The sequence below is a fragment of the Gymnoscopelus braueri genome (genome assembly GCF_963280865.1).
Source record: "Gymnoscopelus braueri genome assembly, chromosome: 9".
NCBI lineage: Eukaryota > Metazoa > Chordata > Actinopteri > Myctophiformes > Myctophidae > Gymnoscopelus > Gymnoscopelus braueri.
Genome location: NC_137610.1, coordinates 50,366,134 through 50,394,121, shown reverse-complemented (window position 1 = coordinate 50,394,121; position 27,988 = coordinate 50,366,134). Strand labels below are relative to the sequence as shown.

Here is a 27,988-nt window from a genome sequence, read left to right as displayed (position 1 = left end):
GGCTACATCGTAGCTTAGGTGCCCAGACCGCTACGCCAGTGGTCCGGGCCGGGACTCCCTCTTTCATTGGTGTTTTGCCCAGATGGGCGTGGATATATGCCTAAACCCTAACCTTTAACCTCACAAAAACTATGCCTAAACCTAGCCTTAAAGGGGAATTTTGGACCACGGTTTTCTTACCTTTTCTATGATGTTATGATATCTTAGGATGAATGGTACAGAACACTATGCAACCGTGGAAAAAACGAAAAAAAAACGGAAGTCTCGCTAGACGAGATTGAAATATCAAGATTTCAATCTCGTCTAGAGAGACTTCCGTTTAGTGTTCTGTCACTATGAACATCAGATCTCACCCAAAAAAAAGCTATTAAAATACGCGATCTGTGTTGTCTGCCCTTTTGAGCCTTAGTGTTTGTGTTTGTCTACATTTTTACCCTTGTCTGTCTGCTATAACCCTCATACTGTATAAGCTCTTGTCATTTTGTTTAACCCCTTAAACCCTATACTTAGTTGACCGGAGTCGCCCAGGGCTCTGTTTAGTCCCAGTCCTGACACACACGCACACACACTGTGACATGTGACAATAAGAAGGAGGTACTGTTGGGATTCAATGTTTTGCCTAAAGACACTGGTAGATAACACACGTGTGTTCAAGGTCATGTGTTCAAGTGTATGTGTGCAACAGTTATTATCTGTTGCAAACCTGACCTTGAGCTGTGTCTCATTTTCAGATGTTGCCACCCGTCGGCAAACGGGTGGCGGCTTGGGACGGATTTGACCAAACGTCAACACGTGACCCCCGCGGAGGTATACCCGCGTTGACTAGAGGGGGACGTGAGGTATGATTCTGTCCTTGTCGGGCCATAACGCGAACAGCGCTGAGTCGGCTGAAGCGGAGACATGCAGCAAAGTTCGTCGGGAACGGGACTCGAACCCGCGAAGCGCTGTCAGGCTACATTGTAGCCTAGGTGCCCGGACCGTTACGCCAGCCGTCCGGGCCACTTCCGCAGTAAATGAGTTGCAGAAGGGACCGGGACGTCGTCAGATGACCCCCAGGGAACCCCCGTCCCGTCAAATGTTTGACGTTTGGTCACATTTTTCCCTAGAAGTTGCTATAGGTCGTTTTGTGAGTGAGATTGTGTTGGGTTAGTTGACCAAATTGGTGACCAATCTGCCAGTAAGCAGCTCCCACTGGGAGTGTGTAGCGCCTCCATTACATACATACTCCTCAGAATCACACTCCACACCCAGTTTCAGTAGATGTGTCATACTATGTCGAGAGAGGAAAGAATGATGATAATCTCTCTCTGTCCAGACCGCTTCCTCTTTCAGTCCTTCTGTCAACAAGGTGTGTGTGTGTGTGTGTGTGTGTGTGTGTGTGTGTGTGTGTGTTGTGAGGGCTGAATGTCTCCACAAGTATAGTAGAATTTGAGGAAATAGACGATAGTACGATTTTGATTGCCCTATCGAGACAGAAAAAACGCATCGAAGTTGCACAACCTCACCTTCGACGCTTTTGCACAAACCAAGCGACAAACTTAACAAGAAGCACACTGTGCTCTGAAGTAGGCATGGAGTAGGCATATACACTTGACCCCACAGACATATACTACTCTAAGGAAGTAGCAAATATTGATAACAAAGTTTTAAAATAGCAGTTTTGGGTATGAAGATTGTGCAACTTCGCCTATTTGTTTTAAATCAGCTGCCAGAGATGAGCATCACGTGGCTGTGAGATCCGCTCAGAGCAACCGGTGTTCTCGCTGACCGTGGTGGACTACAGTATGCACACACTGGACATTACATCAAATGCTTGCACTGAACATTTGCGTGCAGCTGTTGGTTTGATTTCAGCCTTAGTTAAAAAAAAATATATAGTTAGGCTTACGACTGGGTGAGGATTCAGGCTAGGATTAGGTATTTAGAGGTTAGGTTTTGGGGTCGGGTTGATTTGTACTTAGTTACGCGTCATTGTTGCACAGTAAAAAATATAGCAGATCTACAAGCTCACAATGTGTTGCTACGAGTGTCACAGTGAGTTTGTAGATATTTTCGAAGCATAACACTGCTGCGAAACAATTTAGACTTAACCTTTAGGGTTAAAAATGATAAAATAAAGTGTGTGTGTGTGTGTGTGTGTGTGTGTGTGTGTGTGTGTGGAATTCAATGATTCACTCTGGAATTCAATTATTTACTCGGGACAAAAAAATAGTAAAAACAATATAGTTTCCAAAACAACAATGTCTCTTTATTTGCAGTGCTTCTACATTCAGACATCATATCTCTGTTGTTGCATAGTCCTTATTGCATATAATATTTGCTTTACAATCTCAATATGAAAAAATATAAGTGCACTGTGCTGTATACACAAAAAATACATCATACAGCACAGTATTGACAGATACTGTGGCTGAGATGAAAACAGTACTGAAACTATCTGCATGGTGTTCAGCTGGTCTGAACTAATGCTGACTGGATTATAGGTTTATCAAGGCAGCACTGAGATTACGATTCTGAGGTACACAGTTGGTGTAATGCAGTACGATGTCATAGAGCTGGGCAATTAACCGAAAATACATCAAAACCCATATTTAGAACAAACTGAAAGCCTCACTATGTAACCTTTTTAAATGAATAAAATGTAATGTTGTCCAATCTGTATGGTAGGTGGTTTGGGGTGGTTGTATTTTGTCTCCCTGGTCTTCTATTGAGATATTTAGCTGGTGTCAAAGGTCATGTCCCACCTAGACACAGGATCTGACACGAATTTTGGATTCAATTTATTTATTTAAAATCGTGGAGCAACGTATTATATCTATCTGGTTGTACCCTTATTTTTGGTGTTTAGCTCAAGTTGTCAAGACAGTTTTCTCTTGTTCTTTAACAATGACAACAATACAGTAGGCTGTAGGTGCAGTTCCCAGACAAACCACTAGATGAGAACAGTTACTTGCAGCAAAAAAAGAAGGAAAAACACATTTTACAGTTACATCATTTGCTCTTTGGCTGATACATACTTTGGCCGTACAAAATATTTAAGTTCATAGGTAGCATTGTCGAAGTACGATATTTACATGGACTCTGACTGTATTACATGTGGAGATACACTCTATGCAGAGACAAATGGAAATTAAAAACAATATTTCTAGTATACAGTACTGTAGATCATATAGTAGATATGATCTATGACAGGGGACCCCTTAGCTGAGAGAGATGAAGCGGGGACCCCCTCCACTACATATTGGATTCATGTTAATGTGTGTTTTCAGACATTTAACCACTTGAACCCTCAATACTTATACAGTACGTACACCAAACCTCTTTGCCGAAAATAGCCGATCTACAAGCTTATTATTATTTTTTATCTACAAGCTCACAACGTGTCACAGGCGCGTTGTGAGCTTGTAGATATGATATTTGCAGCTATTGTTCCCCACATAATAGGGATGCTACAGGGTTCAAGTGGTTCATGTAAAATAAAAAAATAAAGTCCCTATCACACAAATACTATTTGCCGGCCTCCATGCAGTATCTCTGAGACCCCCTGTTGAAGACCCTTGATCTCTAATGATACTATAACTATACTACTGTGTATTATATAATACACAGTTCTAGATACATCAGAAATGCAGTGCTAGATGATAGATATTATCTACTCTGTCTACTGTATATGAGCCTCCAGGATGTGGTCAGTTTTAGGTGTTGAACCATTGAACCATGTGACATGAGTATAGGCAGTGGTGGAAAGATTCCGGAATTAAAAATGTACTTGATTAAAAGTACAAAAGTATTGGTATCAAAATGTACTCAAAGTACCAAAAGTAGAAAGTACTCATTATGCAGAATGTCCTGTTTCACAAATGTTCTAAAATATTTTGAAAATGGCAGATCTACAGGCTCACAATGTGTCGCATCGCGACGCATTGTGAGCTTGTAGATCGGCTATTTTCAAATGGCCGAAATGTGTATAGGCTATAGGGCTGAAGTGGTTAATGTATGTTTTGTAATAATAATCGAAATTTACAAAGTAACTAGTAACTAAAGTTTTCAAATAATTGTAGTGGAGTAAAAGTACAATATTTGCCTCTTGAGACGTAGTGGAGTAGAAGTAAAAGTACTGAAAATTAGAAAACAAATTGTACTTAAGTACAAGTCATGTACTTAGTTACTTTCCACCACTGAGTATAGTCACCATAAAGACAGGCTTTTGTGTGTGTATGTGATTTTGTGTGCAAATTTCTACACTATAATGTACATGCCATGCTGTAGTATTAGAACATGACATGTATAGTATTATGCTGATTCTAATTATTATTAGTCATTGTTAATGTATAACCTGTACAAACAAATATAAACTTCATGTAAAATGCCATATAAAATCGAGGCTTATTAAGAAAAAATAATACAACGTTGCAATCGTACAGTATGTGACTTTACGGAAATTACAACCCAATAGGGTTGTTTTTGTTGTATTTTATCTGAATAACAATCCTTTAGGCCTTGAACAGTCTCGAACACTGTGCTACCAACAAGTCATAGTTCATAGTTAAGATCTACACAGTTTTTGTGTTTACTGTATGCGTCACTGTCTGGCTCATAAAAAGGTTACTATGAAATAAAGCGCATTAGGAGGGTAAATAAAGATTTCATGATGCATTTTAACGATATGATTAATTAAGTGTCTTTGGGAGGTATACTGTAAGATTCTAGTTCTTACTTGTTTTAGGGTGGATTTGCCTTCAGGGATAATCCTAACAAAACCTAACAAAGATATCTTTGTTATTCTTTATAACCTGCACTAACCCAGCTTTCCACCTTCTGCTAGGCCAAACACTTGTTTGATGTGGAATATGAACCAATGGAATTTAATATAAAGTGCAGCCACCTTCCTTTCATGTGGTTCTGACCCTATATTTATGTACCATGTTTTATACCATTTTTAACACAGGGATGTGGATAACCAGGGTTCGATTTGTAAAAAAAAAAAGGGGGGGATACATTTTCTTAAACACTTAGGCCCTATATACTTTGTCAACTTTTCCCAAAATAGGGATGTCAGGGTTAATGTGGTTAACATAAATGTTTAATTAAATCGTTAAATTGTGGTCTCATCAAACGTAAATATCAAACACATCAGACCGTCTACATTTCCCAAAAGGAAATGCATGTCTGACCAGATGCAGGGTAAAAACACGATCCACCGCCAGTGTTAAAAAAAAAGAAGGACCAATATCAAAAGCAGAGGCATAGATTCCTCTCCTCTCAACAAATCCAACCCTGTGGATAAACCACCCACTTACAACCTTCAATGGGTTGTGCCCCAAAAAGTGACTTCAAGCTCTAGTATAATCCCACCAACAACCATCAAACGTCCATGATGTCATGTAAAGTGCTGTCATCAAACAACCAATCTGGGAACCCATTCTGCATAGTTTTTGCCTCTGGGGGGCACCGTAAATACCTCATTGGCCGCTGCAGTTCATTAGAGCGACCTGTATCCGCGGCCGCCATATTTGGGAAGGCACGCTACCACTCAAAGTGACTACTGACCAATCACCGCGCGTCTTTCCCGGGACTGGTCAGAATCCCGTTATATCTTTTTTACTACTAGATTTAGCTAAGTCCAGGAAAAGACGCGCTGTGATTGGCCAGTAGTCACTTTGATAGGCAGTTTGCCTTCCCAAAAATGGCGCCCGCAGACACAGACGCCCCATAGTCGCAGGAGGTGTCTACCTTTAAATGTCTGGGGGGCTCCTACTCCTTTTTTGTGTAGAAACAGGAACTTGTTTTGGCCCCTCCCCTTTCATAGTCTACTTCCTCACGGGTGCTTCTGTGTTTATTCCTATTCTAACACCACCACTACATGTTCAGGGCAGTGGTGCTGACAGATTATCAAACCACTATCCTGACCAATGACAAGTTAAGTATGAGCAGCAACAACAACAGCGTCACGCGCGGCGGCTCGCCAACGCTCGGCGCCGCTACATTCCCTTCATCGTTGTTCCACTGCTCGTCCTCCTGCTGCTCGTCCCATGGGTCCGGCGGGCTCCACTTGCCCTCCTCCTTGTCCTCCTTCTCCACCTCCTCCACCACCTCCACCACCTCGTTCAGGCTGTCACACTTGTCCCCGGCGTGGCCCTCGTAGCAGTGGCAGCGGAACCTCTGCGCCAGCAGCTGCAGCTCGTGCTGCGAGTGCCAGCCCGTGACGGCGAACGCGCCGTCGTTGCCGGACGGCTGGATGCGGTAGCTGTCGGCGCTCAGGTGGAGGTAGTGCGGCGCCCGGGGGGCGCGGCGCACGCAGCGCCCGTTGCCCTGGCACAGGAAGTCGCTGCACACCTCGGCGGCGCGCGTCACGTTGGTGATGTACTGGCCCAGCCGCTGGTAGAGGAACGACTTCACCTTGGTGCAGTTGAACTGTAGTGTGGACAAGACGGGTTTTAGAAGGTGCAATGGCTTAAGTAATCGATTATAAACAAAGTAATGGATTTTGGGGGCAAAACTTAGCTTTTTGGGGGATGGAAAAATGTATTAGCAGATCTACAAACAGATCTACAAACTCGCAATGTGTCACGATGTTATGCTATTTTTGCGTGAGACCATTGTATGACGAAGTATAAAATATGGCTTAAGTGGTTAATCAAAGCAATCTAGCTGATTGTAAAATACAATAAAAAAATCTCTTGGATTTTTTTTTTCGCATTCATTCATTGATATATTGTATCAATATAGTTTATATACTGTATAAAAATACATATTAAACACGCTTCAAGATTATTCGATAATCGATTTTTATGTAGTCAGAATAACTTTTTGATGAATGTTGTTCACATACTTTTGTGGATCACATGATTGCCTCCAAAAAATCCAATGCCTTATACATTTCATAATGTTGGGGTGAAATCACAATAGATCATACAACGATGACCGCATGATGTCAGCCGGTGGCTCTGCTGTCAACCACCTATTGTCTTGCTTCTCTATATTTATAGCGTTGGCTTGTCTCGAGCAGCTCCAGAAACAAAACATTGTGTCTGTGAATGTACGCAAGAAGAACACTTGACTTGACTTGGCAGCCATGCATCCTGTCTCTCTACGTCTCACTGTTATGAATGGCAGCCGTTCTGTCAACACTGCTGTCATGTCGAAACCTTTGTCATGTTTTTTATTGATTTTAGTCAGTGTGCCATGTCAACATTGCGTTTAATTATAACACCACATACAAATGTAATGTTTCCAACATATTTTGATTGTCCATAGGCATAACAACCTTTATTTGTTTCTTCTTTAGAAATATTTTCTTTAACATCAGGATGTAGCCTCATTAGACTCAGAGCAATAACCCACCTATCTCCCAGACTTCCTCCTCAGAGTTCAGAGTTTGAATCTGTATGCTCTTTGCATACTGCTTTTTTACAAAAAAAAACACAGTTTCAATATGGAGATAAGAGGTTTCTGCCCGACAGCAGTCTCAAACAGCAGGTTGGCTCCAGGACGCTCAGGTCCTGGACCTGGTAAGACGAAGGAGGAGCCCGGCCACGAGGCCACCCACAGAGCCTTGTCCCTCCACGTGCCAGAGCCTCTCCTCTTCCCAGTCCTGGCAGAGTAGTTCCGGAGAAGCGGACTGAGTGGCCCTGTCTTTCCCTAAGAGGACTGACCGTGGGGTAGCTACTGGGACGTAAGTCAGGCTTGATCAACCCCGGCTGGGTCACCTGGGCGAGGGTGTATGTTGCGAGACCCGAAACACCCGATGACCCCAGGCCACAACACTGATGATACGTCCCAGGTGCATCCATGTGATGTTTTTCTTTATTAGTAGGGTAAGTGATATTTGTTGGTAAAAACAAACGTTTTTTTTGTTAAAAGGTTAAAGCTCATATTCTGTTAGTAATCATGACTATAGAGTGTTTGTTACAGTCAGTCAGTCACAGGAGTTTCCCTGTCTCTCCAGCTTTAATAAACAGAAAATACATTTTCAGGTAGGTGACGCAATGTCAGCGAATCAGGAGAGAGTACCCATTTATCAGCTTCATTCTTAGTGTTCCAGATCCAATTTTGTCAGCTAATTTTTTGTCATCACATCCAATTGCACTTGTTTAATCTGTAAACTGTTTGAGGTCTTTATCATGATTGGATAACATTGATATCCAGACCTGAAAATTTCAGGAGAGACATGGAGAGCTGGAGAGACATGGAGACTCCTGTTACTGAACAAACACTCTATAGCAATGAGTATAGAGCTATTTAACACTTATTTTAACCAAAGAAAATCACTTAATCTACCTTAAGTATAGACACACCTGTCCTGCATGGTATGTATAAGAGGTGGTTGAGTCAGACTTACCCTGGACGAGGTGAGGTTGAGGTCTCCCCAGATCACAAAGCCAGCAGCCCCCAAAGCAGCACTCTCACCAATGGTGTAGATCAAGTCTTTCTGTGAAATATGTCATGAATATAACGTATCTTTACACAAATAAGTCATGGAGATGACTTATGCAACTGTTTGCTACCGTCATTGATAACATGTCGGATTGAGAGATGGATGTTTGGACGCTATGGATGAAGAAGAGAAATAGCTGAACCAAAATAATGCTGGTGACAAATGTTGTGAATATTAACCACTGCCAGACTTATTTCTGGCTGCGTTTACCCACTGCCAGCGATTTTCTTACCTTTTTCAAGTAGTCACAGAATATTTATCTCCATTATGATCGATCCCCTGATGGTTGCTAATCACTGAGGGTTATACTGTGTGGTTTCACAAATCAACGAGGTCATCGCGACCTCGTTGACATTAATTGTCTGCCTTTGAAAATAGCTTGCCTTGACCAAAAAGTGCACAGGAGCCGAGATACCGGATTTTTAAGTAATAAGTTAACCAAGATGTGAATGGAGCAGCAAATCTTTGGATCACGATATCTTGGGTTCTGTGTGTAATTATTATTTTTTTAATTACTTTTTTTACGTTCTTGGCAGCATTGGTAAATGGAAATAATTACGTTTTTTACGTTCTTGGCAGTGAATGAATTAAGTGAATTGAATATTGGGAGATCTTTTTCATTGTGTGGATATTTCTCCTTTTCGTTGTTACTTCATCCTGACCTTAAAACGAATATTAAAGCGGCACCTGAACCCAGTTTGATTGCATGCGCACACCGTGTACTTACTTTCTATCTCCACACGATGGTGCTAAAGATCAGATACTGCAACCAAAGAGTATAGTCCACTGACCACATAGGCCTACTTTCTGTTTCAGTCTGTAGTCTCTGTACACTGCTCTCATTCTCAGACAGTGGAAGTTAATTTAGTATGGAGAGGAAATCCAGCAGACTCCATGGAGTATGTTGTCTAGATCAGGGGTCTTCAGCGTTTTTTCAGTCTAAGGACCCCTTAGCAGAGAGAGAGAGAGAGAGACTAAGCAGGGACCCCCACTACATATTGGATTCATGTTTAATGTGTGTTTTCAGACATGTAACCACTTAAACTCAATTTTACAATACTTTGTAAAATTGACCTTTGGCTCTGGTGTGCTCTTTTGTCCCTCTACACTATAGACCGTAAAAAAATATGGACAGCGTCACGCCATTGGTTTCTACAGACCGTAAATGAAGCCTATTTTGCAGCGATTTCAAATCCGCCATCTTTCTATATCCGGTTGATATCCGGTCTGAAATGCACACTTTTTCTGTTTCGCATGTGTCTATGAGGTTGATAGAACTTCATTAAGCCCCCTGGTGGTGTTTTTATGGTGTTTTATGTCTTCTCTGACTATTTTGAGTTTCTTCCTGGAGGCTGAAACCTTGAGGGTCAAACGTGCCAATAGAAAAACAGCCCTTTAGTGACATAGTAAAAATGTACCCTCCCCCTCATTATCATAACACAACAGGTGTGGGCATGAGGAGGAGGAGGAGGGGTGGGTGGTGCTAAGGTGGTGGAGGAGGTGCTAAGGTGAGAACCAGGTATACTTAATGAACTGGAGGCGTGTCCACATAAAGACATAATTTTAACAATTTCTGTACACTTTTTTGAAAAAAAATCTTCCTCCAAGTATAACCATAATACCTGATGATTATGTTTTAGGGGGAGAAAAAATCACTGAAAATCACAGCACCCCGTCTTTAAACTAGCGACTGGAAGCATATAGTATTTATGACAATCTTTATTAAGGCAATAAAATCAAGTGTCAAGTGTAAACGTGGTCGCGATGTGAGCTTGTAGATCGGCTATTGTCGGCTAATGTTCCCCCAGAATGCCATAGGGTTCAACTGGTAAATGTATAAAATAAGAAATAAGTTTGTATCACATAAAGATTTGGCGGCCCCCCTATAATAATTCTGAGGACCCCCCTAGGGGTCACGGACCCCCTGTTGATGTCCCCTGGTCTAGATTGTACAATGCTTTCAACCAACAAAGTCAAACCATGTTGATGTAAACGTTTTATTTTTCTTTCTTTCTTTTTTACAATTTCCCCCTTACCGTTGTGAGGAAGGCCATGGCCTCGTCCCTGTAGCCCAGCCTCAGATACACGTAGGTGGGGAGGTCGTACTCCCGCGAGGTAAGCGAGGCGGTCCTCAGCGACTCCCGTATCCTGTGCTGGGAGAAGTGGCGGTTGCTGGCGCTGTTGGAGTGGCTCTTCCTGATGGCCACGGAGGGGAACAGCGCCGTGCTGCTGTTCCACAGCCACAGCAGGTCGTCGTTCCTGAGGCTCTCCAGCAGGGGGCAGAAGCCTGTGTAGTTGCCGTCGTGCAGGTTGTAGTTGTGGCAGTCGGGGTAGAGGTAGTAGCCCCAGAGGCCGTTGGGGCGAAGGCGCGCCCCCAGCTGGACGGTCCTCTGCATGAAGAGCCGGGCGCTCTTCTCGAAGCGCCGTCGAGCCAGCTCCTCGACCTGCCACCAGCCAGGAGTTTTGTGAGAGAAATATATACGTAAGCAACCATGTCTATGATGAAAACAAGCCCAAAAGAAGTGACTGTAGGCCACATGAGCACTTTAAACCTTTATACCTATGTATCGGATATTTGAAAATAGCAGATCTACAAGCTCATCGCGATGCGTTGAGAGCTTGTAGATCTGCTATTTCAAATGAATCTTGGGGGGAGAAAAGCGAAACATTTTGAATCTTTTTTGACAAACTTTAACAACACACATCTGGTACAGGGGTTGCTGGCACAACGCACAACATATTTTCTGATGGGGGGGGGGGAATACATAATTTGGGGGTTCTTGCCATGAAAATGTTTGAGAACCACTGGCTTAAACAAGATTAGGAAACAAGCCCAAATAAGCAACTACACTTTAGAAACAGGCCCCAAAACCCACAACCTGCAACTACCAAGCGACTTTACAGAAAAAGTAGCCTAAAGTCGCTCATAACAAGCGGACATAGCAACACTGACCTGCGGCACCGTCACGTTGATGTAGGCCTTGGATATCAGCTCGCGGGACTTGCGGCGGTAGATGTCCTTCTTGTGCCAGTTGCGGCTCCACTGGGGGCGCCAGTACTCCCAGTCGATGACGGCCAGGCCCCGGAAGTCCTCCGACGGGATGAAGTGTGTGATGTCCTGGAAGGTTATTGTAGTTTAGACATTGTCATTATTATTGTATGTTTTTAAAGGTTTGCTAGTTTCGTTTTAGTTTAGGTTTTATTAGTTTAGCGGTAGTTTTCCCAATATGGGGTATTTGTCAGAGGCGAGATTCCAAAACGTCAGAAAAACTATTGTGAAAGTTAAAAAAATTACATATTCACAAATGCATAGTTAAAACTGGCACAGTTAAACAAATGGAAGATAGATTTCATATAAAATGAACAATACGTATGTAGAATACAAGAATGCTCGCCCCAAAACCCACTCGCCCCGGGTCAAATCCGGCGACCTCGGAACAGTCGCCACCAGGTAGGCCTATTCCTAAACGTAACCTCAGTAAAACTATGCCTAAGCCTAACCTCATTCCTAAACGTAACCTCAGTAAAACTATGCCTAAGCCTAACCTCATTCCTAAACGTAACCTCAATAGAGCACCGAAGTCCTGACGTCACTCGTTCATCCCCAGGTTTGCGGAAGTAATTTCTCTATGGAGAATAACATTGGGTCATCTTAGAATCGTCTCATATAAGAATTGTGGTCCAAAAATAAACACCGCGTGTCGGCGTTATTGTCAGGGAGGAGGTTCTGTATCGTTTATGATAGTCAGTCACTTATATTTGATACAGTCTGTTTCTGGCGAAAATGGAACTAATTTGGCGGAAGTAACATTAGCGTTTTCTCACCGTCAGTTGATGCTTCATATCCATAAGAGTCAACCCGCCGTGGTCATTTGTTTATTTTTGGAACACAGTTCTTATTTGACGCGATATTAAATACGTCTATGGGATTCAGAACGGGGGTGGAAAACTGCGAACCAGGTAGACAAACAAAGGATGTGTAAATTACGTCAGACTTCGGCGGTCTATAAAACTATGCCTAACTCTGAACTTATTCCTAACCTTAACCTCAGTAAAACAAACAAGAACAATGTTTGTTTTACTGAGGTTAAGGTTAGGAATAAGTTCAGAGTTAGGCATAGTTTTATTGAGGTTACGTTTAGGAAACGCTGGAGGCGAGCGGTCCGGCAAAAGAAATGGGGGCGAGTGGGTTTTGGGGCGAGCGTTCCGGTCACCCTTATGTATGGAATAAATTGACAAAGACTAAAACTAAGGGTATGTTCTCTATGATTTTAGTTAGTTTTGTAAACACACATTACAGTTTCAGTTGGTTTGTTTTAGTAAAGCCTCGTTTTTATGTTTTCAAGTCTAGTTTGAGTTATTTTGTTAGTTTTTAGTTAAGTATAATAACCTTGCCTGGTAGGCCTTGAACAGGTGGAAGTCCAGGCTGCAGTTCTGGGGCAGGCCACCATGCACAGGGACACCTTGCTCTGTGTAGTAGGGGTAGTACCTGTAGGGTTGGAACCATCATAGCATTTTAATTGTCAGACAAATAATTGCGATTTAATTGTCTTTTAGGCAGTTAACGTTGGAAGATACAGTATGTATATATCAAAATTACATTTCTGTTTGTCTTTGGGCTTAGGCTTTCTAAACGACAATTGCACAGGGCAGATATGACAAATAACTTAAATATACACAGACATGACTGGTGCTGATAATACGATACAAAACAGGCCTTATATTTTAATAATTTTATACTTTAAAAAAATGTCAATAATATAGCGGAAATAGCCACAATGGCCCTCATTTATCAACGCGGTGCAGACCAAATAATGGGCGTACGGCGAGATCACCGCAACTTTCGGCATTTATCAATATAACCTGACGTTGGATTCATCCTACCGTACGCTGAGATCTCACGTCTGGTAGAGACCAGTTGTTGACTTTGGCTGCGCCCGTTTATTCCATTGTAGACCTGCGGAGCAGTATTGTCTGACAGGCATCTGGACACATAATCCACTCCAAAATGTGTATATCTACACTAATAAATAATCGCTGTGAAAATATATCATTTTATAAACTAATTTAAACAAACTGCTTTAACAGTCATTCGGTTAAGCTTGCAGCTGGCTGCATTGGCTATTTGAAAATAGCAGATCTACAAGCTCACAACAGGTCGCATCGCATCGTTGTGAGCTTGTAGATCTGCTATTTGTGTGTGTGTGTCTGTGTGTGTGTGTGTGTGTGTGTGTGTGCGAGAGGCGTGTGCGGCGAGGCGAGCGGGGGAAACTCTTTCTTATTGGCTTTTCATGCTTTTTCCGGGTCGTATTCTGGTTCTTCGTGTCGTGAAGTCGGGCGTTTTGTGAATATTTAAGGGCGTGTTATTTAAATGACGCTCGTTTTCAGACGTGACATTTATCAAAGCTCCGACCTGATGTACGCTAGGATCGGCTGTATAGGATCCTTTGATAAATGTGACTTTGACGTTGGTGTACGGCCGAATATATGGACAAATATAAGACAGTTTTTACGCTCTGTTGATAAATGAGGGCCAATGAGCTTGTCGATCTGCTATTTTCACAATTTTTTTCACCATTTTTATATATAAAAAAAAAAAAGTACATATAGCTGGGGACCCCCTAGAACCCCCCCCAAGGACTCCTGGGTATCCCCGGACCTCACTTTGAGAACCACTGGTCTAGAGGGTTTAAGTGTTTAATTGGGACAGGCTATAGTAGTACTCTACCCCAGGCGGTTGGCGTAGAAGATGGTGACGTTCTGTCCCGTGCGGACGGCCCGCGGGCTGCCGTGGATGTGGAACAGGTGGTCCAGGTTGGCGGTGACGTTGTACTTGAGGCTGCACATGTCCAGCGGGGCGTTCCAGGCGGCCACGAAGGGCCGGCGGCCCACCAGGGGCAGCTTGGCGGGCTTCTGACCGAAGGCGGCGTGGAAAAGGAGCAGCAGCCAGGAGCAGGTGAGGGCGCACGCCACCGGCACCGCACGGTGGGGGGAGGTACCGCCCACTGGCACCGTGGGCATCCTGGGGGGGGGGGGGGGGGTTTGGGGCGGTCAGGGATCTGGCTGGGTCAGGGAGAGGTTCTTCTGTCAGTCATCCTGGACAGAGTGACAGAGATAGATGAATTCATTAAGAAGAACATCATTGTGTAGCATTTCACTCTTAACTCTATAACTGCCAAAGACGTTTATAAACGTCTTTGAGAAATTAGCTGTTGCCTGCCAAAGACGTTTAAAAACGTCCTGAAAAAAAAAAAAAAAAAAAAAACTTTTTTTCAAAAACAAAAAAAAATCTAAAAAGATTCTCTAATTATTTAGTATTGACACCTTTTCGATATTCCAAACGAATAAGGAGATAACAATTTCCAAAGATTTGCTGCTCCATCCACTTCAATGTTAAAATTGAAACGGACAAACAATTCACAATGTTTTTTGGTTTGAAACTACTGGTTTTGAGCTATTTTCAAACATCAAACAACACATGACAACAAGGTCAAATTGACCTCGTTGACATTTGTGAAACCACACCTGAATCTCATCTGTGATTAGAAATTTTCTGGGGATCAATCATACTTGAGAAAAATATTTTGTGGCTATGCGAAAAGGTACCAAAATCGGTCAAAACCCTGGCAGAGGCTACAGACTGTTCTGAAAAAACTCTGGCAGGGTAAGAGTTAAAGGTAGGGTAAGTGATGCTAAAGCACTATATTCTGATTGTAATCATTGCTGTAGAGTGTTTGTTCAGTAGCAGGAGTCTCTCCAGCTCTTTAATAAACAAAACATTCCAGCCAATCAGGAAAGAAAGACTACCCATTTATCAGCTTCATTTTTATAGTGTTCCAGTTCCAATTTTGTCTGCATCACTTCCAATTTCACTTGTTTAATCTGTATCCTGACTGAGTTCTCCATCCTGATTGGATACAATTGGTATCCCGACCTGAAAATGCATTTTCTGTTTATTAAAGCGCTGGAGAGACATGGAGACTCCTGTTACTGAACAAACACTCTATAGCAATGAGTACTATCAGAATATAGAGCTATTTAACACTTATTTTAACCAAAGAAAATCACTTACGCTACTTAATTGTTGGAATTACTGGGGGGGGGGCAGTCCTCAGAAGAAATACAGACATGAGCTAAAATTGGACATTATACTGGATATGTGCTCTTTAAATATTAGCACTGTCTTTTCAAACTTGTCCCCTGGTGTGTTTTAAGGCATGTCGTTGTGAAACATAATGCAATACAACATGGTTTCCAAACATCAGACACATTGCAGAGATCTGTGATAAATTATAAAAACATCATTGGAGTGAGTGGCCAGCTTTTTTCATGGCCTCCTATTAATTCTACCATAAAGCGTCCCAAATTACCTGATTCCACCCTTAAAAACATATTTTCTGCTATGGTCTGTTACTCGGGTCGTTCCTAAGATGTTATTTGCAGATGTTGTTTAACAATGGGAAAGAAAAACTCCATCAATTGCAACAGAGCAACTGTATCCTTAACCACGCTCAACCTGGCTGGCGTCCCTATTTTGGGCATGTCATAGGCAACGAGTTTTAAAAATGTGACTCGTTGTGCAATTCTTTGCTATTTTTGCACGACACGTTTGTGCAACAAACTATAAAACAGGGCTTACATATATAAATCAGGAGTCTTCAATGTTTTTCAGACCAAGGACCCCTTAGCTGAGAGAGAGATGAAGCAGGGACCCCCCCCCCCCCCACTACATAACATATTGTATATAAATGTGTTACAGATTAAACTTTTTCATAGATTTCATGGCTTCATATAGTCAGGGGATATTAGCAGAATATTTTCCAGTCTTGGAATAAATTCCTTACCAAAAAAAATCTTCGCCAATGTGTTTGTAAAGGTGTCTAGTAACACATCTCACAAAGACTGAAATGCAGTCCCCCTAGGAGAATTTTTGACAGCTCCTTAAAGTTGAGGTACCCACCATAACCTTGGTTAAAAAAAAAATCAAAAAAAAAAAATCAAAATTTAATTCTGTTTTAAGTAGCATGTGAGGGGTCAAACTAGGGTGTTTTTATGATTCTGAATCCATTGCAAGCATTTGTTTTGCACCAAAACCACTCCTTGGGCTAAAAACGGCCATAGCCATCCTTGTCCAGGTATACTTTTTGTGTAAAAAGCCCATTGAGATTGGGCTGTTTTTAGCCCAAGGAGTGGTTTTGGTGCAAAACAAATGCTTGCAATGGATTCAGAATCATAAAAACACCCTAGTTTGACCCCTCACATGCTACTTAAAATAGAATTTAAATTAGTTTTTTTTTGCCCTGCATGGAAATGCAGGGAAATGGTAGGTACCCAAACTTTCAGCAGCTGTCAACATTTTCCTAGGGAAACTGAATTTCAGTCTTTGTGAGATGTGTTACTAGACACCTTTACAAACACATTGGTGAAGATTTTTTTTGGTAAGGAATTTATTCCAAGATTGGAAACCTATCTGCTAATATCCCCTGACTAATAGACTTATTTACCTGACACACATTGTGATTGTGTTTTATATCAACCCATTAAAACCGGGAAAGCATCTGTGTCACCTTAGATTTTTGCGTTGGCGCTTCAAAAATAGCACACATACAAGCTCACAGCACTGCTGTTTTTGGACATTTAAAAAAAAATCACACAAAGATTTGGCGTACCCCCTTTGGTTACTCTTGAGGACCCCCTAGGGGTCCCGGACCCCCTGTTGAAGACCCCTGATATAAATAGATCCAAAAATTGTCCCTCTTCCCACGCTACCTTTAGGTCAAAGGTCGCAGACGGGAGTGACAGTTGACACCCAGGACCGGGACCTCTGTCCTCAGCTGTACATGTCAGTCCATGCTCACAACTAGCCACACCGTGACCAGAGCGTTAGCCACCGCATGCCCATAATCACAGCCTCTTCTGCCAAACGTCTGTGCATGAAATCCCAGCGATGGACGTTTGTACAGTGTGTCTGCGGACTTTCTTATATTTTCTGTCTGCGAATGACACACTCTAACTCAAAATGTGACCAATTTGGTGTGGCTCCCTCGCTAAATTCTGCTTTTGAATTGTTTAAGATTGCAACACATTCTTTGTAATTCGTTTAGATTCGAGCTCAAAATTAGCTGGACCTTGCGCTAATTGCCCTCTGTATCTGGTACCACATGTCCCATATCTGTCTTCAATGAATAATACATCATTCACCAGTATTCTAGCTTGATTCGTAATTCTAGTTTGTTTCATAATTGCCGTTTCAAAGCCATCATTTCTCTCTACAGTATAGATGTGGTAGATAAAACTTGTTTCCAGTGTTTAACTAACGGTATCAGTTTTCCCAAAGTCTTAAAGGTTCGATGACATTCATTTTCACTTTTTTTATTTTTTATGTTTTTTTGGGGGTTTTATGACCTCAATTACACCCAAAAAATCTGAACTTTGAACATTTAGTGGATTTTCTGTGGTCTGGGGTTTTCTGAATAAATAGGCTGAAAAGTAATCTGAGCTTGGCCCTTCGACAGTGAGGTCACAGTCGATTAATCCCGCCCACTCTCCTCCTCGCCCCTCCCCTCCCCTATCCTTTCCTTTGGGGGGGGCGGAGCAGAGGCGATGATTGACAGGCAAAATCCCTCACCAGCGACACCCGCAGGCAAAGATTTCTTTTTTCATTGCAGTTGAAAAGGCTTTAGAAATGTGAGACAAAAACACATACAGTGAATCACTGGAGTGGAATTTTCAGTTAAAACTTTTTGTACACGTTTGAAGGACCAGGACAAAGACTCTGAATGTGGTGTAAACATGAATGTCATGATACCTTTAACCACTGCTGTAACTGTGTGTAGCCTACAGTATGCTGTAAATGTATGTATTTTAATGGATTTCCTATTTCAGCTGATGAGGGAAAACCACTTCTCTCTCCATTCTCTGAGTGTGACTCCTGAAACCTTGGCAGAATAAGTCTCTTTCCTATGGGGGTGGGGGGGAGGGGTATAGAGGGGTGTGGGGGGTAGGCATGGCACTAGACCGACCGACTCTTGAGGGAACACCGCACTCATGGAACTAATCATCAGTAACCATGGTGATAATAACAGTACATGTGCACTTTATTAGCCCCTTAATCATAAGGTTGAGAGGTTGTATGTGTTCCTTTATTTGGTGTCTTGTAAAAGTAACAAGTTACTGAAAAAAATAATCTAATAAATCAGTTACAAAGGCCTCATCCCTCAATAGAACTGTGATTGTGTGGAAAATGGGGCTCTGCGATCTGAAAGCTCTTTCTTTTCAGCTTTTTTGAGGTTTTTGCCGTCATCCATATAGAGCCAAGAGCGGGGATGATGATGAAGCCACATCCTGTACAGTAACAATCAAAGACATGCAAGCATGGCTCTGTTAACTGTACACTGCAGTCACTGTACTCAGCTGCATGATGATGACCACTTCATAACCACTTCAGCCCTATTATTTGAAAATAGCCGATCTACAAGCTCACAACGCGACGCGTTGTGAGCTTGTGGATCGGCTATTTTCAAAAGATCCTTTCATACATTTTAGACATAATGATAACTTGTGAAACATTCTGCATAATGAGTACTTTTACTTTTGGTACTTTAAGTATATTTTGATGCCAATACTTTTGTACTTTTACTCAAGTAAATTTAGATTGCCGGACATGTACTTGTAACCGGGTAATTTCTACATTGCGATATTGATACTTTTACTTAAGTATAAATGTTTAGTACTTTTTCCACCACTGCTGTTGGTAACTCCAGTTATGTTGGCTGAATATGTCGGATAACGGTGGTTCTAAAACTTTTCCATGTCAAGGACCACTGAATTAATATGAATTTGGCCGTGGACCCCCATCTGATAATACTTTATGCCTGGAAGACCCCGCCATAGCCTACAAGATTTGTGTTGTTTCAAAAATATTCAAAAAGTTATTTTGTAAGTTATTTTGTTGTTTTGTTAACATAAGTGTATAGCTCTATATTCTGATAGTAATCATTGCTATAGAGTGTTTGTTCAGTAACACTCTATAGTGTCTCCATGTCTCTCCAGATCTTTAGTAAACGGAAAATGCATTTTCAGGTTCTCCTGATTGGATTGGATGAAATAGGTGACCTACTGTACCTGAAAAATAAATTTCTGTTTAATAAAGAGCTGGAGAGACAGGGTGATCAAACACTTTATTGCAATGATTACCATCAGAATATAGAGCTTTAACTTTTTAACAAAAACTTACCCAACAACTTACAGCTCCTTTAATTTAGGTTCAAGGTCATTAGGTCATTATATGATGAGACGAGACGGAGTAACGACACATACAGTAGTGCATGATGGAGTGCATGTATATACATTTGGCTCACTGTCAAACTCGGTTATTTCAGTCAAGAACCCGAGCCCTCCTTGTGATCTGGTAGCAATTAAGATAAGATGATGTTTACAGTGGTTCTTATGGAATGCCTTTGCTCAAATAATTTCAGCAAGACCGCATCCCATTTTAAATATAGAGCATTTAAATGAATATCAGCTTCATCAGTGTCACTTTCAGGATCCCAGGATTTCATACAAGAACCAGTTCTTTGCTTTCATTTTCTTCCCCCACTGTCTTCATATTTTGAATTGGATCCATGTGAACCACACAACTCCACTTGATTGTGTGTGTGTGTGTGTGTGTGTGTGTGTGGTGAATCGAATCAAACTCGGCACAGTCTGAAAACTAGACTCCACCTCACCTCTTCAGACTCCACCTCACCCCCCTAGCACTCACCTCTTCAGACTCCACCTCACCCCCTAGCATTCACCTCCTCAGACTCTAACTCACCCCCTAACACTCACCTCTTCAGACTCCACCTCACCCCCTAGCACGCACCTCCTCAGACTCCACCTCACCTCTTCAGACCCCACCTCACCCCCTGGCAAAAGCATCAAAAGTAGCAGATCTACAAGCTCAAAATGCGGCGCAAAGCGACGCGTTTTGAGCTTGTAGATCAGCTACTTTTGCTGTTTTTAAATTTGAATCCTGAAAAGTTACAGTTTGGGAAATATAAGGATTCCACCCGACAGAGTGTGATTTAGATGGACAAATACTGTTTGCTTGACCACATGTTTGGAATGTTATTGAGATAGCATCTTGTTTAGACAGATGCTAGGTTTGATGGTTTCCTTACTTTGAAGAACTAATTTGTTTTCTTTACACTCTAGTTATGAGACCATTCAGCCTGTCGTTTATTGATTATGGTTCATGCTACTCTCATACTTTTAAGTAATTATGGATAAGGGCTTCTGATAAAAAAGAGTGTTTGGTTCGTTTGGTTGGGACCAATAAATTGCTGTGGTTTAAATTAGGGTAAGGAGGACAGAGAGAGGGTTCGCAGCTTGGACCTGGGTTCAAAATTGCACATTGCAAGCATTGTGTTTTTCCAACAACTAAAACTCCCACAAAATGCCAAATTAAACTTTCATGCGTTTGATCAGGAAATATTCTAGTTCAGACGTCAACATAACACACGACAACATAGTCATACAGTATACTGTATATCCCTCATTTGGACCTTGAGGAATGAACCTCTTTGTTTTAAATCTACAAGCTCACAATGTGGCACATGTTGATGTGAGCTTGTAGACATACTACTATTTTTGAAATTGTTTGAAAATTGTTTACAACTTTTGAAAATGTTAGCCTGTAATGACATGGTGTGGCCAGAGTGTAGAAGAGAGAGTTGCGTCATCTCGCCACAAAGCGGGATGTTGCCTCCTGTAGTTCCAAACATTGGAACTTCCTCATTGAGATAGAAAGAGAACCGCCGCATTCCATTCTTACAATGGGAGTGAACACTAGTGTCGTCACTCTCATAGTTCTATTATGCTGGGTGTGGCGTCCAATGAACTTGAGAGAACCTTATGAGACCCATGATGATGACCCAGAGTTGTTGCACCTTATGTTTACTTTGCTCAAAAGCATATACATTTAATATTTCCTCGCTAGTTTTTTTTCCGTGGCTTGTTGTTTGCACCACCGGATGATTATCGATCAATCTAGACTTCCTGGACTTTGTTTTAAATCTACAGCATCCTATTTGATTTGATTTGGTGGTTGTTGCATTTAGCTAATGTGCCTTTTAGTGTAAACATTTTGGTGCGCCAGTGGAAATTCGATCTGAATAGAAAGCACCCCTAGTGATAATGACCCGCTCTGCCCATTAACCACTTCAGCCCAATTTTATACTGTGTACCATGTACGATGTTCATCGTACGATGGTGTCGCGCTGCAAAGACATCTACAAGCTCACATCTCAATTTTTTGACATTTTTTAAATATATTTATTTGCCTATAATGACATGCCCATAATAGGGATGCCAGTGTGAAAATGGAATTTGTGCAATATGCGTAGAATATTTGCATGCAACATGCAATTTCCCACCCAGGACCAAGTTGAGAGCACTCTCTATCCTTATCCTGACCTTAAGCACAGCAATTGATTGCTCTGGACCAATCAAATGGCATAGGGTACCTATATATAGGCATCCTCATTGTTGCTAAATAAATGAAATGTACACAGGTACTGGTACTAATGCCATGTTGTACCCATTTAGCTTCACATGTAGCATGGAAATTCCTACCTACTGGCAGGGTTGGAGCCAGGCTGTATGCACTGGGGTTACACAGGAAATGGCAACCCTGGTAGCACTTTATAATAACTAATAACTATGTACACTATTAAGCATTAGTTAAGTTAGTTAGTAAATACTTAATTCGTCATGAATTCGTCATTTGTAAAGCATTACAATTACACATACTAGGCGTTAAACGGTTATAAACGTTTCAACTACACACTATTTAGCATTAGATAAGCATTTTCTATATCACTGCTTCTCTGTTATGAATGCTTTCAGGCATAGATAGTCCTGACTTTAGATGGGCTCACACAAAATAACTAACGGCTAGTAATTACCTTAATAAATCACGAGTCATGATGAGTATGAATAAGTGTTTATAAAACGTGTATTAACACACTCACTAGCCATGTCTAAATCTTGTATAGTTATTATAAAGTGCTACCGAATTCCTCCACCTGGCTGCATTCATGCCATGCTCTGTCTATCCACTGAGCTACACAGAGAATGACAGTTCACTCTCTGGCCATGTTGGTGCCATGTTCTTCCCATTTATGTTGTATTTATATTGATGTTTACAGGGAATACAAGTCATAACCCGGGCTATAGTGTCCGTCAGTGTCATGTTCAGCCCGTTTAGTTATACAGCTTGGAAAGGAACAATTGTGGCTGCAGCTAAAGGGATGAATATGATCTGGGAACAGGCTGCCAAGCAGACTCTGGAATGCCAAGAACTGGGAGAGACATCCTGGCTCGTGTGTGTGTGTGTGTGTGTGTGTGTGTGTGTGTGTGTGTGTGTGTGCCAGTGGGATGTAGGTCCAACTAAAGAGACATGCATCTATATAATAAGTAATTTTTGCATGCAGGTCATACCTTTGCACAGCTTATATTAACCACTTAAGCCTGATATTGTTGCTGTTGGGCTGAAACCTCATCTCCATATACTAACTTTACATTTTTTTTGTAAATTAAATGAACGCCCTACTTGATCATACTACAGTGTCACACAAAAGCATAAAAAAGTAGCAGATTTACAAGCTCGAAACGCGGCGTGAAGCGACGCCTTTCGAGCTTGTAGATCTGCTACTTTTGCTAATTTTGAAGTTGAATTCAGAAAAGTAACAGTTTTGGACATGTGGGGTTTCCAGTTTCCACCCGACAGAGATGATGATACTTTGTAACTAAAATAGTCGGTCTACAGGCAGATTTTTTTTTTTACGTTTTGTATAATATAATATGTATAATATGTGTTTTCCACAGATACAGCATGAGGGGGCATAATTAAAAAAAAGAAAAGTCACAGAATGCGGTTCAAAAATAGACATTAAGTGATTCATGGCCTCACTCAACATGAGTTTGAAAAAAACAAAAAAGCTCTCAGGGAAAGAACCTTGATATTAAAAAGTCTACATAACTCCACAGCGTGAGGTCAAACGTCATAACTCTTCTTCTGCAAGACGATTGGCTCCAGAATAAGTTGGTTTGCCACCCAGACTATACGACCCAAGGGCACAATGTAGAAGATAAATAGTGAAGCTAGAGTTTGGGTTTGTGTTGGATTGTTCTCCGCTGGATGATTAAAACAGCTGGATGACCTCACATGAATGATGCTTTTGGGGATTTGATGCCCTGGTTTTTGCCACATCAATTTAGTTTTTTTTTCCAGAGAGGGAGGGAAAAGCTAAATACTAAGATGGAAGAAAAGAGGGTCAGATTACAGCATGAGGAAAATGAAACAAAGCAAAACGGATCACTTTCCCCATACTTGAAAGAGAGTTAAAGTATGGGACTTTTCATAGGTATTTAGTTATGCTCTATATATAGGCCTAGGCCAGTGGCTCCCAAACTGGGGGTCGAGACCCCCAGGCCCCAGGGGGGTTCCTAAATTATTTTTGGGGGGTCCCCAGATGATTAGCTTAATGTGCAACATTGTATTCTCACTCAACAGTAAACAAACCAGTAAAGTATAAGTGCAGGGTATCTGCACATTTCTAAAGTTACAATTTAATGACTTTTAAGACCTTCTTTATACCAAATTGGCGAAATTGTCAAATATTACGTAGAATGAAGCAAACATTGTGAAAATAGCCGATCTACAAGCTCACAACAGAGTCAAGGCTCTTGGCCTAGGCAGTGTGTCCCTCAAATCACTTCTGAAAACAGCGTTAATTTCCTTGCCTCTCTTTTACCATGCTCATCTCCTTTTATGGCTTTTTTAATGTCTTCTATTTGTTATTTTATCTTCACATTTCTACTTGTTCCTGTTTTTTTTATCTTTGATATGCCCCTTGTTTTTGTAAAGCACTTTGTAACCATTGCTTCGAACAACGCTATGCAAATGACGTTTATTGTTATTATTATTCTATTCTGCTGAGTTATAGCTTCCATTCCAGCAAGATTATAGGAATGTATGTTGAAGAATTACGTTTGTAAACAAGACACAGTCACAGGGAGGAGGACAATGATTATTACAGTAGCGTCTTGGCACTGTGCCAACACCTTTACCCTCCGGTGAACTGCTTCCCTCTCAGGAAGCAACCAGCGTTGCCAGATTTTGCGAGAGAAATAAGCAATCAGGTCTATGAAAACAAGCCCAAAAGAAGCGACTATTATAGGCCACATCCTCACTTTAAACCCTATATGCATCGGCCATTTGAAAATAGACGATCTGCATGCTGTTGTGAGCTTGTAGATCTGCTATTTTCAAACACATATTGGAGAAAGACACAAATCTAGTAAGGTGGGGGGCGCTCCGTGGACAACTACATATTAATTTGGGGGTCCTTGACATGAAAATGTTTTAGAACCACTGGTTTAAACAACATCAGGAAGGAAGCCCACATAATCAACTGCACTTGTTTAGAAACAAGCCCAAAAAAACGCAACCACCAATATTTACAAGCGACTTCACACGAAAGACAAGCCCAAAGTCTCTTATAATAAGCAGACATGGCAACACTGGAAGCAACTCCAACGTTGTAAACACAATCTGTCACTCTGGCCCACACTGTGTTTGGCCTGGACTCATCACCCTATCCTCTGTGTACAATCCTGACCTGAAATCCTGTCACATAATTACACTTACAACCTGTGGTGGCGAGTAAATAAGTACATTTACTCAAGTAGGCTACTGTACTTAACCACTTACACCCCATATGGGTAACTGGAGTCCCTCAGGGCTCAGTGTCTTTTATGTTTTCTGTTATTGTGGGGAAAGCTTTTGCTGAAAATAGCCGATCGACAAGCTCACAATGCGACGCGACGTGTCGCATTGTGACCTTGTCGATCTGAATAAGTGTTAAATAGCTCTATATTGTGATCATGTACTCATTGCTATAGTGTGTGTGTTTGTTCAGTAACAGGAGTCTCCATGTCTCTCCAGCTCTTTATTAAACGGGAAATGCATTTTCAGGTCAGTGAAAATTGTAAGTGATGACACAAATAAATGAGCAGACACAATTGGAACTGGAGCACTATAAAAATGAAGCTGATACATCAGTACTCTCTCCTAATTGGCTGAAATTTTGCAACCAACCAGAAAATGTATTTTCTGTTTTTTAAAGACCAGGAGAGATAGGGAGACTCCTGTTACTGAACAAACCCTATAATGATTACTATCAGAATATAGTGCTGTAACCCTTCAATAAAAAAAAAGTTTTAAAATAAAGCTATATGTTATACTGTACATCAGCTATTCAAAAATAACCGATCTGCCAACTCACGACTTTGAAACAAAAAATAAGTATGCATATGTTGATATTACTTTTACTCAATAGAATTTTGAATACAGGCCCTACACTTGCAACAGAGTATTTCTGCATTGTGGAGTATACTTCTTCCACCACTTGCTTACAAACCTAACTCTCTCTAAAACAAACATGTGTGAGGAAGGCTTGTCATACCACCGTACTATCACTCTCTCTGTATGAGGAAGGCTTGTCATATCATACCACTGTACTATCACTCTCTCTGTATGAGGAAGGCTTGTCATAATTGTCATAATTGTCATAAGGTTAGGAATACGTGTAGGGCTAGACTTAAGGCCAGTCCACACCAATGCAACCATTATTCCCAAATGGCACCAGTCTGCAACTGGTCAGTCCAGACCACTGCAACAGTCTCTAAAACGGTTTTGTTGCAAGGAGTTGAATTGGTGTGGACTGGCCTATAGTTTTACTGAAGTTACGTTTAGGAATAAGGTTAGGTTTAGGCATAGTTTTAAGTTTAGGAATAAGGTTAGGTTTACGTATAGTTTTACTGAGGTTAACTTATGTTTAGGAATAAGGTTAGGTTTAGGCATATATTTACTGAGGTTACGTTTAGGAATAAGGTTAGGTTTAGGCATAGATTTACTGAGGTTATAAGGTTAGGAATAAGGTTAGGTTTAGGCATAGTTTTACTGAGGTTAAGGTTAGGAATAAGGTTAGGTTTAGGCATAGATTTACTGAGGTTACGTTTAGGAATAAGGTTAGTTTTAGGCATAGTTTTACTGAGGTTACGTTTAGGAATAAGGTTAGGTTTAGGCATAGTTTTACTGAGGTTACGTTTAGGAATAAGGTTAGGTTTAGGCATAGTTTTACTGAGGTTACATTTAGGAATAAGGTTAGGTTTAGGCATAGTTTTACTGAGGTTACATTTAGGAATAAGGTTAGGTTTAGGCATAGTTTTAAGTTTAGGAATAAGGTAGGTTTAGGCATAGTTTTACTGAGGTTACGTTTAGGAATAAGGTTAGGTTTAGGCATAGTTTTACTGAGGTTACGTCTAGGAATAAGGTTAGGTTTAGGCATAGTTTTAAGTTTAGGAATAAGGTAGGTTTAGGAATAGTTTTACTGAGGTTACGTTTAGGAATAAGGTAGGTTTAGGCATAGTTTTACTGAGGTTACGTTTAGGAATAAGGTTAGGTTTAGGCATGGTTTTACTGAGGTTACGTTTAGGAATAAGGTTAGGTTTAGGCATAGTTTTACTGAGGTTACGTTTAGGAATAAGGTTAGGTTTAGGCATAGTTTTGCTGAGGTTACGTTTAAGAATAAGGTTGGGTTTAGGCATAGTTTTACTGAGGTTACGTTTAGGAATACCTGGTGGCAACCGTTCCGAGGTCGTTGGATTTGACCCGGGGCGAGCGTTCTTGTATTTCTGCTACATCTCTCTCTCTATGTGAGGAGGTCTTGTCATACCATGCTACTATCACTCTCTCTACGGATGGGGGGGAGATGAAAGCCAAAGTGCACCAATAAACAGAAATGAGCATTTTATAGGAGGTTGTAATGCAAGTTAATTCACGCTATTAAACCTACTCGTCTCACCACCAGCACTGCATGCTCCCAGTCCCACCCAAACTTCCATGTTCTTGGCCCTTTGAAAATGACTTAATGACTTAAAATGAATTAAATAAGATGTTCTGAACATAGGACCACAATGAAAACAAGTCCCCATGACTTATTTTGTGTTATCTTTTTAGCCTTAATGTCTTACTGTACCACGCACAAGCTGTTTACATTTCTGACTAATAAAGTAAGCAAAAAAACATCTGCTAAACAGATATATATATATACTGTCAAATATTTGACAGTGCAATACTTTGTGTTCAGTACAAAACATAAACAAATAAGCGTATGGCAATTGCAAATATACAGTATGCAAAAGAAAAACATTTAAGCTGCTACAGTTTTTGTCAATGAGAAAAACTTTTGGAGAGCTTGCAGAGAGGCATTGTTTAGGGTCCTTGAATTACAGTGTATGTGAACATTCCATGCGCGACACGCCCCCTCTCTCTCTCGCTCGCTCGCTGCCGCTGCGCCGAAGGAGAAGGTTTGGTGCTTACAACCACCTCCTCTCCCTCCCACTGACGGGGCCTCAAGTGTTTAAAAATACATGTTATCTACAAAACTCTGTGACTTCCTAAGCAGTCAGTCAGTCATGCCATGATGATGTCCTGGAATG

At 41.3% G+C, this 27,988-nt stretch overlaps 1 protein-coding gene across 1 annotated transcript in view; it reads right to left on the bottom strand.

Annotated features, from left to right (window-relative positions):
- Positions 1–27,988, bottom strand: part of LOC308092367 (uncharacterized protein) — a gene marked incomplete at both ends in the record, with an annotated part of 55,083 nt that overhangs the window by 11,954 nt on the left and 15,141 nt on the right. Inside the window, 7 exons of the mRNA XM_080438218.1 lie at positions 1,506–1,513; positions 5,899–6,414; positions 8,342–8,431; positions 10,474–10,881; positions 11,391–11,555; positions 12,828–12,926; positions 14,166–14,459. Coding sequence (XP_080294344.1) covers positions 1,506–1,513; positions 5,899–6,414; positions 8,342–8,431; positions 10,474–10,881; positions 11,391–11,555; positions 12,828–12,926; positions 14,166–14,459 — 1,580 coding nt within the window. The remainder of the gene's footprint in view (positions 1–1,505; positions 1,514–5,898; positions 6,415–8,341; positions 8,432–10,473; positions 10,882–11,390; positions 11,556–12,827; positions 12,927–14,165; positions 14,460–27,988) is intronic.